Genomic DNA, 18,573 nt, shown 5'->3' on the forward strand with positions numbered 1-18,573 from the left:
ACGTTTGAGACAACGAGCTTCTGGTAAGCTGTACTGTAAACCTGTATATCTTTTTTTTTGGATCATCAATAATTGTATCTCCATACAGCGGTAAAAGCGGTATACTCTTTCAACTTGGGCTATTTAGTTAACTTAAAATTTCGCTTCATCATCTGAAAATATGCTTTTCTGCACTATTTTTACATAAAATATTTCTCCCTAGAGACAGATGCAGTTCAGTGGGGGTGGGAGTGCCGGGAGGAGGTACCATTTCTTGCATACATTGTTATTTCCCATGTAAATTTTACTAAAGTTCTGGTATGAGGGAACTTATTTGAAATATATCATTTGGGTTAATGCTGCTTCGTGGCGTTGAGACATAAATTGCACATCCATGCACATCAGGTCATTAACCATCCTTAGTGCCTTGTTTTTGGGGGCAGCATACTATCCGTGCCAGGGCTGTATCAGTTCCCCCCTGGGCTTTTAACCAAAGAGATCTGTATAAAACATTACCATTACATCTCTCCTCCAAAAAAAATTAAGCAAAATTCTTTTATTTTCTATAAATAGGATGTAGAAGGAAGGTGCTTTCCTGGTGTGGGAGGGGAATGCAAAATGATACCATGTCTGACCAGTTACCTCATCTCTATGCACATGCATACCAAACTCTAGTCAATGCAGTAAGTTTTCTGCTCCCTATCTTCAAAATCTTCTAATGCTAAAAACCACTATAAAAATATCAAGAGAAGCCCTCTGACAGTGACATACATCAGGCTGCAAAATGACCTCTCCCAGGGAGTGGTGAAAGCCCTATCATTTATGTTATAAACAATAGTAATTCTTAACACATGATCTGCACAAAGCTGGACAAATATTAAATGATCTGCAAAACATGCCTTTGAGATGTTACAGCTACACACAGGCATGGACGGGGTTTTGGGCTTAGGGCCCAAAGAGCAAACCTATTCCTAATAAAGAATTTACACTTAAGTTCATCTCTTCTAGCTGGGTACTCAGATACCAAGATAACCCCACGGCATTTACTTACAACTGGAAACTATTCTCTGGAAGACAATATTGGGAGGGCCAAAGAAATAACCTATTACTTTAAGGAGGGGATTTTTTTAGAGACACAAAGTTACGTGTCCAGCCTCCACTGAAATCCAATGAGATCTGAACATCTAACTCCCACAGGGTTCTCTGAAAATACTGACCTTAAGATGTTAGATTTTTCTCTCGGCCACGCCAGAGTTAGTATGAGGGAAGTCTCTGCAGGAGATGTCTGTAAATGAGATCAGAACTCAACCATAAAATGCTGACAAAGTCATCTGGAGTGCACAGAGCTGTGTTCAGTGATGAGTATACCATTTCATTATTTTTGTGTTTATTACATTTTTTTCCCCATGTGTTGGTTTTGGTTTATCTGCAGTTTTTATTTTGATTTGTATTTTATTATAATTTACTTTCATTTGCTAGTTCTCAGTCTATTTACAGAGAACAAAAGAATGCACAATGTAGAACAGTAGAATAATAGTGTTTATTTTCACAAGTTTGGACTGATCAAATAACTCACAAGTCCCAAAGTGGAACCATGCCTGAGGTAGGTTAGGTCATCTCGAGTGTGGGGAAACAAACAGAAATATCCCATTCTTCACTATTGTTTATTATATTTATGCCACTTGAGAGTTTTAACAATACCACATATATAAAACATTTGTTCTTGCTTTCTGCGCTATTCAGAGTTTTCTCAAGGCTCTTTGGTGCTTTTTTTTTTCCTAGGGACACTGCAAAGTTGCTATGCTTTAGTGACTTTCTCAACTGATTTAGCAGAAATGTAAGAAGTGGCCCCCAGGAATGAGCCAGGGGTGCTGAAAAGGAGGTTTTGTTCTCTGAATGCTTCTATGTTTAAAAACGGTTCTTTTGAGAGTTTTAACTAGTTTGCTTCAACTTCTTTCCCTGATCCTTTTTCACGTACATTCAAAGCTCGGTCCAGCAGAGAGAAACCAAAAGCAGAGTCTGTTGTTGCTATCAGTATCTTTGCAGTCCCATCAAATTCACAACTGATTTTTATGCTGTCTTGATTTTTGACAGGAGGTCCAAACGTGGATGTCTAAAGCCAAATCTGCCTGCCTAAACCCAGTATTTCAAAAGCTAATAGTAATCATGGGTGCATTACTTCTTTCATTTGCAATTTGAAGTGCTTTCAAGACGCCTCACAGCAAAGGCTGGCTGCTCAGCCACCCTGCTGAAAATAAAGGCAAAGGGGGCAGCTTGCCTCGAAGAGCCTCCTCCAAGCCATTCACCCTGCTCACAGCTTTGGATGCCCATAGTGCTGCTGAAGGATGATGTGGTTTATCAACGCAGCATTGCAGGATAACCTAAAATCACTGCCAGCCTGCTTGAAAATACAAACCTGCAAAACGTAGTGATTCAGCAGCTGCTACTTAGGCTGCTGTGACGTCCAAGAGCTGGCAGCAGGAGTGATCAGAGTCCTGAGGCTATTTCAACATGAGCATTTGAAAATTAAGTCGCTGAAATTTACTGTTCATTATTCCTCTGGAAAAATGCAGGCTTAAATTGAAAGCCTTTTCAAAAGTGCTGAGTTCCTAGAAACTATCATTACTTTTCAAAGGAGCTGTTGGGTGCTCGGTTGCTTTAGAATAACTACATTTCTATCATCTGTGGCCTTAGCAGCCCAACTTGATGGACTGACAGTTTTATTACAGAAACTTTAAGTACGCTAGGAACTTCAAACAGAGAAAAAATGGCTCCTTCTGAGTCTTAAGTTCATGAAGCTATTCATGACTTTGAAAAAATGCCTGTATTTGAAGCATAAATAATGTTGCAGTAATGATCTCAAATAAGATGGAAATGGGTGAAAAGGAGGGGCAAACAAAAATTTTTTACTTGAGGATTTCATCATTCATTCCTGCCTCCTTTTTCTCTCCTATTTTCTGAAAGATCCCTTGCATCGATGCTGCTGAAGAACAGCCAACCACCGACTGCTGCTCCTGCAGGCAAATGGTAATGACTGGCTTGTATCTACCCTACTTACGGCCAGACCTCCCTATAGCATATTTATCTCAGATTTCATTCAAAAGGCCCAAAAAAGAGCCAGAGAGTGAATCAGCAATCAAGTGGCATAGACAATAGAGGTCCAAGCTCTAGTTCACTCCTTGGACTTCTTTAGGAGTGGAGACCCATCTAATGCTGCCTCAGAGCCCTGTGTGTGCAGCAGTGTGCAAGCCCAGCCTGCTCTCATCCTTCCCACTCAGAGTCACGGAAAGGTGAACATCATCTGCACGTTTGAAGGCTGCTGCCCCCACCTGGTAGGCAGAAATGTGGGACGTGGAAGCTACACGGGACAGGTCTTTCCTGACCGCTGAATTTGATGAACATTGAGACAGGAGGATGGCAGAGGAAGGACATGAGTTCCAGACACAGCACCGTGACTGTAGAGCATGGGCAGACATAACCTTTTGATAGCACACAACTTTACCACCAGGAAAGGATTTTATTCCATCTGGGTGATGTGAAGGTGGGTTGTAGCTGTTTCGGTCAAATGAAGGTAGGGAACTAGCCTTTATTATCTGGGCAAGGGAGTTTCAAGCATGGGAGTAGGCTGAGGTACCCGGATGATGCAAGATGTGATTTTGCATTCTTTCTGGAACTACAGAAAGCACTTTCCTGGAAAGCAGGAAAGCAGCAGAGAAGCAGCAGGGTCACAGTTGCTGTTCTGGGCTGCTGTTGGGATGGTGTCCACATGCACTGCCTCTTGCTCCTTTTCTAGTGAACCCAGTGGCTTAATTTAGCCTTTCATGACCAATTCTGTCACTTGATTTCGAGAGAAAAAATCACTGTCTCCAGGAACAGCAGCACCATAGGCTAAATACAGCTGAAGTTCTATTCTACTGACGCCAGCAGCATGAATATGGCTCAGTATGTCATCTCCCGGTTTGGCCTGCAGAATCAGCGTGGTGAACATCATGATTTTGCTTTCTTGATGTAATCCTTGGTACCTCTGTAAGAAAGACTGCAACGTATTCTGGAAAAAATCCAGACTTGTATAAACTGGAGGATATTGTTGTGTGTATTAAAATGTTCACAGGGTATTATTCCACAGCCCATCCCATATTTATTTTGGAAATTATTACATCTGGAAAATGGGAAAACTTCCAGTTAATTCCTTTACCTTGAAATATCAGCAAACATAAGGGTATTTTGAGTTTATGCCCTGCTAGAAAATGAACAAGTAGCATTCATGGCTGTAAGCCAGAAGAGAATCCCTCTTCAAGTAATGCAAAATGGGTTAAGCTTAAAGTGTAAGCAGTTTCGGAGACAACGGTGAAAAGTAGTTCTTAAAGGGACCTTCTTTCCTTGGAGGAAAGTAAAACCAGCTCAATTAATGGCCATTCACTCCCATTCAGTACAGCCATTTCATGTATTAGTGATATGTTACAAGCTTGTGGTTTATTTCTACAAAACTAATTACATACTGTACTTACCATTTGTCCTGGCTTTTGAGAAGCAATGGAGATTGGTGGAGCTGACTATGCCTAGATACATCACTGACGGCATGAAACTCCAGACCTCCTTTCTCAAAGGCCTTCAGCTCTCCTCTGAAATTTGCTCTTTGTTACAAACGTCCATATTCTGAGAGCTGCCTGGAGAAGAGACAGCATAGCAACATCTCCAAAGTCCTATGCAGTTTACTGAAGGAAGCAGATGTCTGCGTGTACACATTACCTCCACTGACCTGAGCAGAAGGATGAATTTAATTCCTAGCTTTTTTAGCAGCAGAATATTTTTCAGTCTGGATTTCATAAACTTTATGATGGAGGCATGAGACAATCGCACAGATGGCAGGAGAACAAACCGAAAGAGAAAAACAATGACAGTGAAAGAACGGGAAGAGAAGGAAAAAAACCCCTTCTGCTGGAAAGAGCAGTTCTTATCGGACAAGAGAAACTACTTCCAGAAGCGAAATTCAGGCTCCGAGAACTGCATGAGTAGCAGGGAAAAGCTGGATCACCTGTCCCAAGGGAGAAAACAAATACATGGCAAAAAAAAAAAAAGCACACAAGTTGGAAAGCAGCATGAGGAGAGGGCAAAGCATTACATTTCTTCCAAGTTAAAACGTTTCCAGATTGTTCTGATATTTAAAAATGTTTAGAAGGAAGATTTCCCAGATGCCAATGCATTTGGAAGGCAAAGCCTCCTGCAATGTGAAGTTCCCCATTTGGCTTCTTTCCTCGGTTTCTTTTTTTCCTGTCTGGTTTTGTTCCAATTAGTTAAATGCTGCGCCTTGGCTTCCCAGCTAGACCACTTCGTAACACTGATACCTGCTCGCTGCGAAGGCAGGCAGAATTCTTCACACCTCCAGCCACTCCCATGGGCCGAGGCGAGATAGGCAATTTACTTGCAGACATCAGATTTGTCAGACACTGAAGACAGCAGCAGAGAATGTTCTCAGGCTGTGAGATCCACTAAAACCTGGAAAGGCAGACACTACTGTTCTTCATTCAGCAATTGCCACCCAAGCCGTATGATACCCTAATGTAATCAGTTATCATCAGTATAAGTAAACTGGAGGATTGCAGTGCTGTCCACCAGTTAAGGTCTGTTGCTAAAGACTGAGCCTGGCCCTGGACTTGTGCTGAAAGCTGTGTTTTCTTAACCCAGCTGCAAACAGGTATGTGGGCAACTGAAGCAGAGAGTCTACATGCAGTGAGATGCTGCCACATCGCTCCCTTCTGTGGCACAAGGCGCAGAGACCGGGATACTGTAGCTGTCCTAGTCTAACAAGGCTCACATGCATATCTGACATTTTTGGCAGCCTAAATTTTTATTCAGACACATTGGTATATCTGATATTGCCATTAATGAGGACCAGGGAGTAAGCTGAGCGCTCTCAACTCCCCCACCATTCACGCTGCTTAGGAATTAGCTCACTCCCGGGCTTTGCTTTTGGGACTACTCGAACTCTCTCCAAGGCACCTGGATATTACAAGGCAAGTCCTGAACAGTGCGTGCCACGTCACCTGGCTTTATGCCACAGGATTCATCGCTGACATTCGTTTAAGTAACATTACAGAGACAGCCTGCTATTCCCAGTATACAGCCTTGTTCATGCGACAAGGAGAGTTCCTGAAAACCCCAGGTACTTACGGGGGCAAAAGTAAAGGTCCTCAATGCTTTTGTAATTCATGTGACTCCTTCCTTTTCCAAGACTATTTTGTCCCAGTTCCAATCAAGGGTAAGTTTCTCCCAGGACCGAATAGCCTGGGCTGGCATCCGATGCCAGGTGGGCTATCAGCGGTATTCCCATGCTGCTTTACCCCTAGGGCTTCTTTCCAGAATAGGGTATTGGAACCCCACGGAAAAGGGCCTGGAGCAAGGTTAGGGCTGTGCCGCCTTCTTTATTAGTGCATCATCAGAGTCTTCCTCAGCTGGCCCAAGAGGAGAGATGCAAAAGCCTCCAGTTCTGAGCAGGCAGCTATTCGGTCAGATCAGGATTGCGGCACAAATGAACAGGTATCTTGTTGGCTCGTTCTTTATCAGTTTTCCTTAACTTGAGCAGGGCAAGTCCTACATGTCTCAGAAGTGAAATTATTAGCTTGTGCAATTATTAATATTGTACGTGCCATAGTTCTCTGCCCACAAACACAAGGCAGCAAGCAAGCCTTAAGCCCAGAGTAGTAGCAAAAGCCAAAACATGCAAGCAAGAGAGCCAGAACCCGTATCTTAGGCAGTAATTGCCTTTTCTGCCCACAAGCAGTTCTTTAACAGAGTAATACAAAAACAGCAAGCAAGGCACTGGGTCCAAGCCAAAGTCCAGACGATGTTGCAGCAGGTTATCTTGCCAGTGCTGCTTCCCTATGAGGGTCAGCACACAGCAATATTCGCTCCCATAGTCAGTCACGCAACCGCAGCCGCAGGGGAGCTGTACCTCAGCACTAAAGCTGAATTTAAAGCTACCTCTAGGGTCTTCTACTAGATTTTAAATACAGACTGCCATAGACAGAGTTCTACCTAACAGAGGGTTGGTCGATCAAGCACGCTTGACTGAAATAGCATAACTGAACTGTTTAGGCCAAAAATCTCCTACTGCAGATTTGCTGGGAGTCTGCAAATAGTCTCACAGCAGCTCCAAGTTCTGTGAACTGTCCAACTTACCCATCTATATGGGCTGCTAAATTTGAAATGCCAGTATGCTCTTGCATCCATAGCAGGCTTCTCGGGAGAAACGGCAGAGGTTTTTGCAAAATTAATGACAAATTTGCTCTACCTTATTGGGAGTGGTACAGACCGGTCTCAAGTCTGATCAACAAGGGGAACTCTGCAGGCTCTGCAGGAGAAGAATTTGGAGGCAGGCTGTAAGGGGGAGGAATTTTCTTGCTGTGGATCTGTTCCAAGTCCGTATTTGACTGCAGGTTTGCTGATCTTCCTATTTGTCTCGGGATGTATCTCCCATCTAGGTCTTGAAATAACCTTTCCTGACTTGACCGCTGCACAGAAGGTACAGAGTGTACTTGCCCCATCAGGACTGAGTGTTTCCAAACTGTTATTTAACAAAGACCTAAGGAAAATCCCCAGGTCCTGACACACCCAGCCCATTTAGTCCAAAAATAATCAAAATTTCAAGCTGGAACCAGATGCCAGTATTGCAACCGAACTATAACTGTGTCATCAGTCACTGCCTTCATGGTTTTGTAAAACTCCATCATATCCCACTCCCCCTTCTTTCCAAACCAGAGAGAATACAACCTCTTTTAAGCTTCTCCTCACAATGCAGTCGCTCTCACTCCCTCCACGACTTTAGTTGCCTTTCTCCCGCTCAGCTACACTGGGAGATGCGGAGCCCAAACTGCACCCTGTGCTCAGGGCGCGGGTGCACCCAGGCTTCAACCACCAGCACGACGCTGCTGCCTGTCAAGTCTCCCTGCTGACGCGCAGCCCTCGGTCGGCTTTCCCGCCTGCTGCTGCAGCGCCGGGAGCTGCAACCGCCAGCTCCGTGCCCGGCAGCCGGTCAGCGTCACGGAGAGTGTTCCAGGCCGTTTCTCCCTACGTGCATTACCTGCGGCCCCCCCGCCGGGCAGGGGTACCGGCCCGGGCTCTGCGCTGTCCGGGCTCAGCGGCGGGAGGAGGGCCGCGGGCGGGCCAGGCTCCAGGGGGGGCCGGGAGCCCCGGCCGGCAGCGCGGTGCTGCCCGAGCCGCGGGGGGGGGGGGGGGGGGAACGGGACACGCGTGGGACTGGACACGCGTGGGACTGGCAGCGCCGCACGGCCCCTCGGCCCCCGTGCGGCGCGCGCCCCGCGACGCCGCTCGCGCCACCCCGCCCCCGGCGCTCCCCGCCCCCCGGCGGCCGCGGATTGGCTGCGGGCCTCACGCGAGCCGCGCGGGGGAGCGGGGAGGGGGGGAAGAGCGGCTGCCCGCGAGTAACCCCGCCGCCGCCAGCGCCCCGCGCGACCTTTCTCCTGCATCGGCGGTGACGCGGCGGCCGCGCGCGCCCCCTCCCCGCGCGCGGCAAAGATGGCGGCGCTGAGCAAGTCCATCCCCCACAGCTGCTACGAGATCGGGCACACCTGGCACCCGCGGTGCTCCTGGGCCGTCCTGCACGTCACGCAGGGGGCGCTGGCCGAGTCCCTCCGCATCTACGGCACCCTCTACCTGGTGGGTGCGCTGGGGGGAGGCGGGGGGCTGGCCTAGGAGGGGGCATGAGGGGAGGGTCTGGGCTGGGGGGGGCTGGTCTGGGGGAAGGGCACAAGGGGTATCGGAGAGGAGGGAGTCTGGCCTTGTTTTTGGGTGGAAGGCCATGAGGGATATTAGGGCGGGGGGAGCCTGGCCTGGGGTGGAAAGGAAGGGTACAAGGGATATGGGGGGAGCCTGGCCTGAGGAAGGGCATGAGGGGTGTTTGGGGAGGGCACAAGGGATATCAGAGCGGGGCGAGTCTGGCCTGGGGGGGGGAGGGGCATGAGGCATATCAAGGGAAGGAGGCTGGTCTGGGGTGGGGGGAGAGGGGTATGTTGGGAGAGGAGGGGCAGGAGGGATGTCAGGGGGCAGCCTGACCATGGGGTGAGGGGGCAGAAGAGCAAGTAGGATGTTTTGGGGGGAGTCTGGTGCTGGGGAGGAGAGAGATGGTGATGGGGGCAGCTTGGTTTGAGGGCATAAGGGTTGCATGGGGGGAGAGCCTGATGCTTGAGGGGGAGTGTGCTGAATCTAGGCCAAGGAGGGGAGAAGAAGGGCATGGAGGGGGTGGGGTCTGGTGGCATAACATGCTGTGAGAGGGGTGAAGCTGGTGGGGTAGGAGGGCATGGGCACAGCCTGAACATTGTATTTTAGTCATTTTCCAGTGCCTATGATACCTGAATAAAAAGACCGAGCATTTGCCTGGGAGGCTAGCTTTGTATCTTTGGCAGTAGCAGGCGTAATGGATGCGTGTATTGCTGTTGGAGGCACCTTGGTAATCAGTGCCTTAGGATCAAGGAGATTCCATTGTATAATGAAGCAAGGCTAAAAAAATACATTAAGGCTAAAGGAGTCTAGGTATTCAGAGAGTATCCTACAGGTGAGGTATCTTAGCTTGAGCGTGCAGTTAGACTTGGTTATATCACCTCAGTTGCAGCTGGCTTGCTTCCAGCAAATTAGAGTGTAGGTAGAGGAGTTGGGATCTGTTTGCATCCATCTGTGTAAACATATCCTGAAAGCTGATCTAAGCTGGAATCGCTGCAGGTGAGCACTCCCTTCTGTCCCCACCTCTGTGTTTCACCTGTAGTGGTGCTTGGAGGATTGAGCACTGAGCTGGCCCCAAGCTAAGTCTTAAAGGAAGAAAACCAAGTCGTTGAGTCTGTACTTTCAACTCTGTAGCAGTGCTGGTACAACAAAATTATTGAGCTATGTAATAAAGAGAAGGGAAGGAGTGGAACTGCAGCAGTCCTGACATAATTTGTTTAAGCTCCCACTGAAGTGTTCCTTGAGTGAAAATTGTGATGACATCCAATTACATGGTAAAAAAAGTTAATAACTGGTAGCAGTGTGGACCTAAGGAGTTGTCATGTCTGACAGTGAACATTTTCACACTGAACTGACACACACAGAAGTGCTAGCTGTTTGTGTGAGCATACAGTGAGCTGGATCAGGAAACTAATAGGGAGAAGAACATTCCCTCTCCTCCACCCCTCCCCAGTAATTTTTTCTTTGTATCTGTTTTCTGATCCAGTTTGCTGTGTGGGAGTATGAATACTTGTACCAGCAGAGAATGGGCCTGAAATGAGCCATGAGAGGTGTAGTGGTGATCTGTCAGGTCTGGCTAAAGATAAAGCAGCTTAAACAGGTCTGTAATTAAATCAAAGTTCCCCAGCAGCCAAGCCTAGTAAAGAGATTCCTGCTCATAGCTATGTTACGGTTCGCTCAGTTGTGCAGTCATGGGTTAGGGGGAAAGCTCCCCCTTTTTATTTCTTTGAAAAGAAAAACAATCCCCAAAATCCAAAATGTTTTCCTGATTTGTTTTACATTGTGGCCCCATAAACAGTTACATCTTGTCACAAATCCAAGGTGGGTTGGGAACCTTCTCAACCAATGTCATGCTGTACTGCAAAACATCTACATCAGTTTTTATGCTGCCTTCTTTACAGTTTTTATTTTTTGTTAGGTTGTTGTTGACAGTGTTTAACTTGACTTATCAGCGTAATCTAGAGCGGAGCTGCTCTAAAATCTTGGTGCTACCTAAAGAGGGAGGAAGCACTTGCTTTCCTTTGCTCCCAGACACATAACTATACTCCTTTCTTTGTGTGGTCTTGGACCTTATCTCCCCTTGAGCAGATTCGATTCATTCACTAACCCAGAAGAGGTTACTACCCTGCTTTTAGCTGGGGTAATTTTCAGCTGCATTAATGAATTGAATTGATTTATTAAGCAGGGTTTGATGAGCACCAAAGCCAGCCTAAGTTAAAGAGTGAAAGGGTGCAGTGGGAACCACAGAGGAGGAAGCAGAAGCCTTGCACATTAAGTAGTTTGGCAGGGAAAGAACACTGCTGAATTAAGAGAGTCATCAGTAACGTCATTCTTTGCAGGACTTAAAGCTGTGCTTGAAAACCTTGTATTAGTAAATGAGATATCACAGTTGGACAGCGCAAATGTTCAGTCCTTTTCTGTATTCTGAGGTTCACATAAGGGGATGAACTTAAGTTATTTTATCTTTATAGTTACATCAGTGTATGTTCAGAATGTTTCTGGTACTACTTAGTCCCAGTCCTTTGTACAGCTCAGCAACAAAAAAATTGCACTGAATTTTTCTATGTCAAGCCTGTAAAATGGCTTCTGCTTGTTTGTTCCTCCTGTTGCCACAAGCTAATAACTAAGGAAAGTAGATGAAAGAGTTTCCTCTCACAAAAGCTGGTGTGGAAACGAATGAGAATGAATAATGAGAATAATTGCCAGAGGTCGTTCTGGGAGAGAAAGTGGTTAGGGACAGTTATAATCCAGAGTCCAAACTCATAACAGCTACGCTCCACATCTCTTAAACGTTTTGCTGCTCTTCAGTGACTGGGAGACTGATGGAGCCAAATTAAGTAGTACTAGTATTTGATGAGTAAAATACTGGTTTTCAGTAAATGGCTGCAAAGAGTCTTTGCTTTTAAGTAGTGCTGTACTGTTGTTTTTTTTTTTTAAATAACTGTGCTTGAGTATTTTTTTAGTTGGAAAAAATGTAATCTGTAGATATCATACTTTCACTGTCTTTATTTTTGCTCCAGTACAAATTGATTGCTTAAGCAGAAGTAGGTTTTATATCTAAATTGAATTGTCCCTCTGCATACGAAGTGGCTGACAGGAACGCCTATTTTGTAATTAAGACTGCTTGTATTTCACAAACCAGGTGTCCCAATGCGCAAGTCTTCTGACACTCACTTTTACAGAAAAAAAAAAAAAAAAGAAAGAAAAAAGTTAAAAATTGCTTAACACCTACACCCCCAGAAGAAACTCCAAACAATCTCCCATAAACCTTGTAATTGTACTTTTTAAAAACTGCCTGCCTTGATATCTTAAGAAAACTTTACTGAGAAAGTCCTTCATCGGAGTTTGTTGGACTTTGTTCTATCTATACTTCTGTTTTAGATTACTCAAAGCTAAAGAAAATGTGAAGGTGTAATCTTGTATTTTCAAAGTTGAAGAATTCAGACTTGTAGAAATTCACAGAGGTGGGGAGAAGATAATGATTTCACAGGGGAATTGCATAAAGCTGGGGAAAGGGAAATGAGAGGCTGGAATATTGGATTTGAATTGTCTCAGCTTCTGTTTCCCAGGATTTCTGTTGATTTCACATGGGAAATCTGCCATTCATCACATGCATTAGAGCAAAGTCCTCTGTTTCCTGAGGGTTTGTAGGTTTTAGGCACTTGTTTGATGATGGTGCATGTTTTGCAGTAGATGACTATGCCTAGTCATTAGTATGAAGTCTTTGTAGTATGTCAGAGGTAATCGGATCTGGTGGTAACATTTCCTGTTAATCTAAATAAGGTAAAAATCATCTGTTTGCTACTTTGCAGTTAAGCTAATTCTTCTAACTTTTTGCCTGTGGGATGACAAGAGTCATTCACGTCTTTCACCTTTTCTTTCTCCTAGTCTGATCATCTGTTTTCTTCACTTAAATTAAGCCAGGCTCCCTCCCTGCCTCTCCAACCTAACTTCTGTCCTGCCCTTCCCCTCTCGAACGCAGGCCTTGCCCTCCCCACCAGCATCTCTCCTGCCCTTCCTCCCCAGCACCGGGGCCCTTCCCACCCTACATCTGCCCTTCCTTCACCCCGCGTGCCTCTGCTGCTAAATGACAGAGCCCGGGAACAGCTTGAGCACTGGCCCCTTCGTGGTTCACACTGACTGTTAGTTTACTCCTGGCTGTGACTCCAGACGTCTCTCTCCCAGACAGATCTGCTGGCATAGAGGAGAGGAGCACCAGGCCTAAAGCAGTGTGGATGCCAGCGGGTCTGTTTGAGGCGTAGTCTGGACTGGGGGATGGTTCAGCCGATTATTTAGCAGAACAGGTGTAACCTGAGTCTGCTATTCCAGTACGTTTTTTAATGATCCTCGGGGCTTGCTATATTTTATTGATTTCTTTCACTTAATTTCTTCTCATATCCTTTTCATACTCATTTTGGTCTCACTTTTGATGCTCTCTTCATACTCATTTCATACTCATTTTGGTCTCATTTGTAATATTTTTCATACTTGTGCCCTATCTGCTTCCTCCTGTGCTTGTAATAGCCTTCAGGTTCTTAGATGCCAATTGCTTCTTTTTCTTTCTGTGTCAAAAGTTTTTTTTCCCTACTTATGATTCCATTGCCGGTATCTTCTTTGGCCCTCTTTGACCTCTGAGTGTCTGTATTCTTTCTCTTAATCTACATTATTATTTTGTAAGCTCCCTAGGGTAGCATTGTAGATAATATTGTTAAAGACAGAAATGCTGTCAGCAGTTGTGCAAGTATAAGGTGTTTTTTCTTCCTGTCTAAACGTGGAAGGGACATTGGTACTAGTACAGCATGGGCGAGGTCGTCTTGCACCTGGCAGCTGGCAGGTCTCTTCACAGATAAATCACTGATTGACTAGAGACAATAACAAGAACAAGCCTAATTATTACGCTAATGAATTATTTTGAAAACTGTTGGATGGAATACAGAATCAGCAGCCAGAGATCGAGGTGGAACAGAATGAAGTGTGAGTGTCGCATCACTTTCCTGGCTATATGTATGTTGCTGTAGGATAGGGCCAGAGGTCAGCCCCAAGGATGGATGGTGCACACTGGCTGTGCCGCTGCTGCTTCAGGCTCGTGTCACATGCAGTTTCTCTTAGAGAGAGCTGTTTGGACTGGTCCAGAGCAAAGCCGGGGAGCCAGCTAACACTAAGATCCTGTCTTATCTGCCAGTGTAGACGTAGTCATCATGTGTCGTCGTCCTGAGGTGTGCGAGAAGGCTGTACTGGCCAGATTGTATTCTAAAAGAGTCCAGAATTGCTGGGTATATTAAAATGTGGGTTTTGTTTGTTTGTGCCGCGAGCCATTGTGTATTTGGAAGTAGGGCGGGGAGACTAAGAAGGATGGTAGTGTTACCCTTGAATATGCTTCTGTATGCCAGCTTGGATCTGTGGGGTAGGCCATCAAGAAACTCCCTTCTGTCAGGACCTGGTACCAGGAGTTGCTGTGATGGTGATGTGTGATTGCGTTATGTTGGTATATCTGATCATCTTAGTACAGTGTAGTGTCCCATATCTCTGTGCTATGTTAAGAGTGACATGTAGGTCAGTGTGTTCTTGCCTTTAGATTCTTCTGGAAGCTGGGTTAAATATGACTAAAATTAGCTTAAATCTTACTAAATTAAGAACCTGGCTGCGACATCTTCATTCCAAGCTGTGATCATTCTGCTCTGTTCAGGTGGCTTTCAGGCCAGACCAGTAAAATTCTTTCATAAATTGAAAATAAACAAAAATAGTCTTTTGCTGACATACTGAGAATTTTAAAAGAGTCAGTTAATGATTTCAGGTGGACTGAAGAATTTATGATCGAAGATGCAAGGAGTAACGTGGAGCCTGCATCGCAGTAATGGTGGAAACCAGGGAAAGCCCCGGCCTTGACTGACTGAGCAAAGATTTTGGTAAAGACACTACAAATACTGGGAACCAGCAAAAATCGTTAAAGGGACTGTTTATCAAGGAGATGTAAATCTGTTCTCTTAAGTTGGTACAGCTGTGTAGTAGAGTGCAAAAATTTCAGGGTAGGAGGAAAATCATTGAAAATTATACTAAGTTAGACATTTCAAGGGGAATGAAAAGTAGCCCTCTACTTATTTAAGTACAAAGGAAACAAGTGGCGAAGATAAGTCGTCATGGAATGAGAGTGATGCCAGGATTGAAGGTAATTTAGATGTCATTCAAAGAGTACATGAGTACTGTTCATTTCTTTTTTTTAGTTGGGTGGATGATATGGAAAACTTTAAAAAAGCCAAACCAAAACAACCTAACCCCCGATAGTGATCCTCATATAACATCTCCCAAGGGACAGAGGAAATCAGAGAGCAGGAGGCACACGCTCTTCCTCAGAGTATTGCAGGAACTGACTTATGAAATGAAAAAATCTGGAAGTCAGCTTTTGTAATCCATGAAATCAGGGAGGGACCAGCTGATTGAGGAACAACAAACTTGAATGTTTAAGAGGAGGCATGAGAAAAAAAATTGCTGATTTGAACAAGTGTCTTTCAAAACCCAAGTGTTACCTGAGGACATTTTGAGATTAAGTTACTCCAAAGCGCTTAAAAATAATTTTTATAAAGCAAAAGAATAATGTTCTTGTAAAATTCATACAAAATTGCAAACAGTTATAAAAGAGCATATAAATAATTAAATATAATTATGAAAGAAATCTGACGTCAGTCTGTAGCTCTGCCTGCTGCTTGACTAATCTGAGGTATTTTCTTAACTGGTTTAAGTACTGCGGATTGCTTTGCTTTTAGCATGCACATGTGACTTAAGTTACAAAATTTGCCTTGGCTTTTTAATGACTTGCAGCGTATGTATTATATAAACCATCTACACAGAATTATTGATCGTCTCTAAATTTGCATTTTAGAGGTGCTTAAATGTGCCAGATAGTCACTCTTATAAACGTCATGGAACTGTGCCTTCCTGGAGATTTGGCTAGGTGTCTGAATATTTCTATAGCTTTTTTCTTTTTTCTTTTTTTTTTTTCTTTTTTTAAATAAAAGCTTGTTATGATGTACTTGATTTTAGTTGGATATTGCAAAGGAATGAGAGAGAGATGATAGTGCTTTTTTTCAGTTTCCATCAATCAGTGCTGTAAGTGCTGGCTAATTTCACTAAAATGTGGTGGAGGGGTAGTGTTCACTTTGTACAAACTTAGGAATGGTGGTTTGATGGAGGAGGGAGAGAAAAAATGATGTTGTTCACACGATGGCAGAGTTGGTGCAAGGTCTGTGGTGTTTTAGCCTGCCATGTAACCTGTCAGACTGTGTACATTGGTCAGCCAATTAGCACATTCATTAAGTCGAACCATCCTTTGTGTGCGATGCCTCCTGTGGAATCCGTAGTTTAGGGACGTAGGTGAAGACTGAGGATACTGGAGGTGAAGCTCAGGTTATTGTGGCTGGATGATTACTTGTAGGCATTACATGACACATCGTTAAAATAATCAGGCCTGACTGGTGCCTCTAATCATGGGAAAGCTTGTTTTTGATTCTCGTGTTCCTTTTCTGCTGGAACACATTGATAGCCTAGCTCAAACTCTTGCACTAGACCATGTAGCTGTGTTTTAAGGATGGTGTTGGAAATACATGTATTCTTTCCATGGTTAAGACAGAATAAATTAATTCTGATTTGTTAGTTCTATAGGGTTTAAAATTTGTATATGAAGACTAAATTAAAAAAAGAAAGGACTTCAGTAATGCTCTTCCACAAACTGATGGTATCCTGAATCTGGTGGACTGATTTTTCATAATTACGTTTTGAGTCAAAATGCAGTTGTGTGAATTCTGTAGTTAAAGTTAGGAAATATTTTTTCTGTCTATTTCTTTATTTTTACTGAGTAGGCTTTTTTTACTATTTCAGGCATAAAATACAGTAGGCCTTAGAGTTCAAATCATTAACAATGTTTATTCTTAGAGTGACTAGTGTATTACTTCAAGAGTGTTTGCATTTGATTTGAGGGGTGATCTGCTCCTTCCAACTCCCCTCCGTATTGTACTGTACATACAGGTCTAAAAAACATGTTTCTTCCTTCTACCCTCATTTCTATGCACATTAAAACAGTCTTAGAGATGTAGTAGCCTGTCTCTCATGGTTTTTCCACCTATGCTAAATATAATTTCATGGCAATTTTTTTTGAATGAATTAAATAGAGTTTTTCATGTATATGAACATTTTCTATCTATTTCAAGATGGTAATGGCCGAAGTGTTTTACTGAGAGTTAAATCAGAGCTTGTTTTAAACTGTAGGGGAAATGGGGCGATTACCATTGGAGAGTAAATATGTGGTCAGTTTACATTGGGTTGATGAACAGGAGAAGGACAAATCTTCCAGTCTGGGCTAGGTGCATAAAAGATAATCAGCTGTTTAGGGAATCGTTATGGTGCTTGTATATTCAAGGATTTTGGAGGACAGGTTTGTGGTCATGTCTTTTGCTGTGGTATCTGTCATGTATTAATCCTACTGTTCGTTCCCTTTGTTTATAAGTAACGAGGGTGTGGGGTTGCCTTCAAAAGCCTTCTAACACTGCCAGGCCTGCATTAAGGCATAACTGAATTTTGGGTTTCAAGTTTTAAACAGTTGTGTGCAGAAGTGAGGAAGGGAGTTATTTTTCTTAAAACTAAGTCAGAGTCTTTCTGTTTTCAGTTTTCCCACAGGTGGTAATGGGATACTGGGCAGTGCTGCATCAGTCTTCAGGTGTGGAAAGGGAATCTTCTTTCCCCCATGCTTGACTTACCTTCTTCAAGAGGCTTTAGCTGACCACATTCTTAGTACCAAACTAATCGTGTTTGGGGCCAGAAATATTTTCTCTAGAAGTCAGGCTGGCAGGTGTTTAATCCCCCGACTTCCTCCTGTGTGTGTGTAGGGCACAGATGTCACACAAGGACAGTCGGGGTATATTTCATCAATCAGTTTCTCACTTGGAGGTGTTATTAAGGAGTAATGTATTTGTCTTGTCTGACTGTAGCATGAAAAAGTTTGGTTGTCTGAGGACTGCGGTGTTGTGATCTATCTAAATTTCATCCAGATGCACATATGCTTACCCTCATAATTATAATATCCAGTGATACACAGACTGCGTAGTTTAATAGTCTCTTCTGGATTTTAGTTGTGAAGTACAACTTGTGCACAGATGAAGCAGAGAGAGCAATAAATATAATTTTCTTAAGCTATCTCCACTTGTGCTACTAATTCTTTAGACTTGTTGCTATGAGATTTTTTTACTTTCTTAAAATTTCAGCATACAGTTACATATGTGTTACTCTGCTGTCATTTAAATAACAAAAGTCTACTCTTGTATGTGGGAGAGGCTTGGAATTTTCTCTTACGGGTTTGCAAATCACTGGAAAAGTAGCAATAGGTATTCAAAATATTAAAACATCCTTTAATGCCTGTCTTATGGTATTTGAATGCTTGAAAATTTAATGACTACTTATTTCTTAATATTTTAACATATCTGATTCTTTTTTTTACAATTAAATCTGTTCTTTTCAGCTTTTTTCCTGAAATGTTCTCTCTGTTATCTTTTTTTCGTAGCTCTGCTGTTTATGTTTTTAATGATGAAATATCTAGGATTCTTTTTGCTTCATCCCTTTTTCCCCATTGATCCTTTTCTATCCTCTTAACTGCGATTCATTTGTTTCTTCTTCAGTATATCTGTATTTTCTGCAGACTGTGTTGGGCTGACGGGAGATCAAGAGCTAGAACTTGCGGATATGAGTAGAAGGAAATTAGAAAGTTCTAAAAACTTTGGACATTCTTAGGCCATCTGCCCTGTGGCAGTGCATGATTTGTTTTAAATTCCCTGTTGCTCTTAGTTGTTGAGTGTTTGGGCATCTAGAAAAGTA

At 43.7% G+C, this 18,573-nt stretch overlaps 1 protein-coding gene across 2 annotated transcripts in view; it reads left to right on the forward strand.

Moving 5' to 3' along the window:
- The first annotated feature begins 8,514 nt into the window (after window positions 1-8,514).
- The window catches only part of TMEM135 (transmembrane protein 135), a 189,815-nt gene continuing 179,756 nt past the window's right edge, over window positions 8,515-18,573 (forward strand). For both annotated transcript variants that reach the window (XM_050897902.1, XM_050897909.1), the window contains exon 1: window positions 8,515-8,655. In XM_050897902.1, coding sequence (XP_050753859.1) covers window positions 8,515-8,655 — 141 coding nt within the window. The remainder of the gene's footprint in view (window positions 8,656-18,573) is intronic.

This window comes from Gymnogyps californianus, chromosome 1 (genome assembly GCF_018139145.2).
Source record: "Gymnogyps californianus isolate 813 chromosome 1, ASM1813914v2, whole genome shotgun sequence".
Taxonomy (NCBI): Eukaryota; Metazoa; Chordata; class Aves; order Accipitriformes; family Cathartidae; genus Gymnogyps; species Gymnogyps californianus.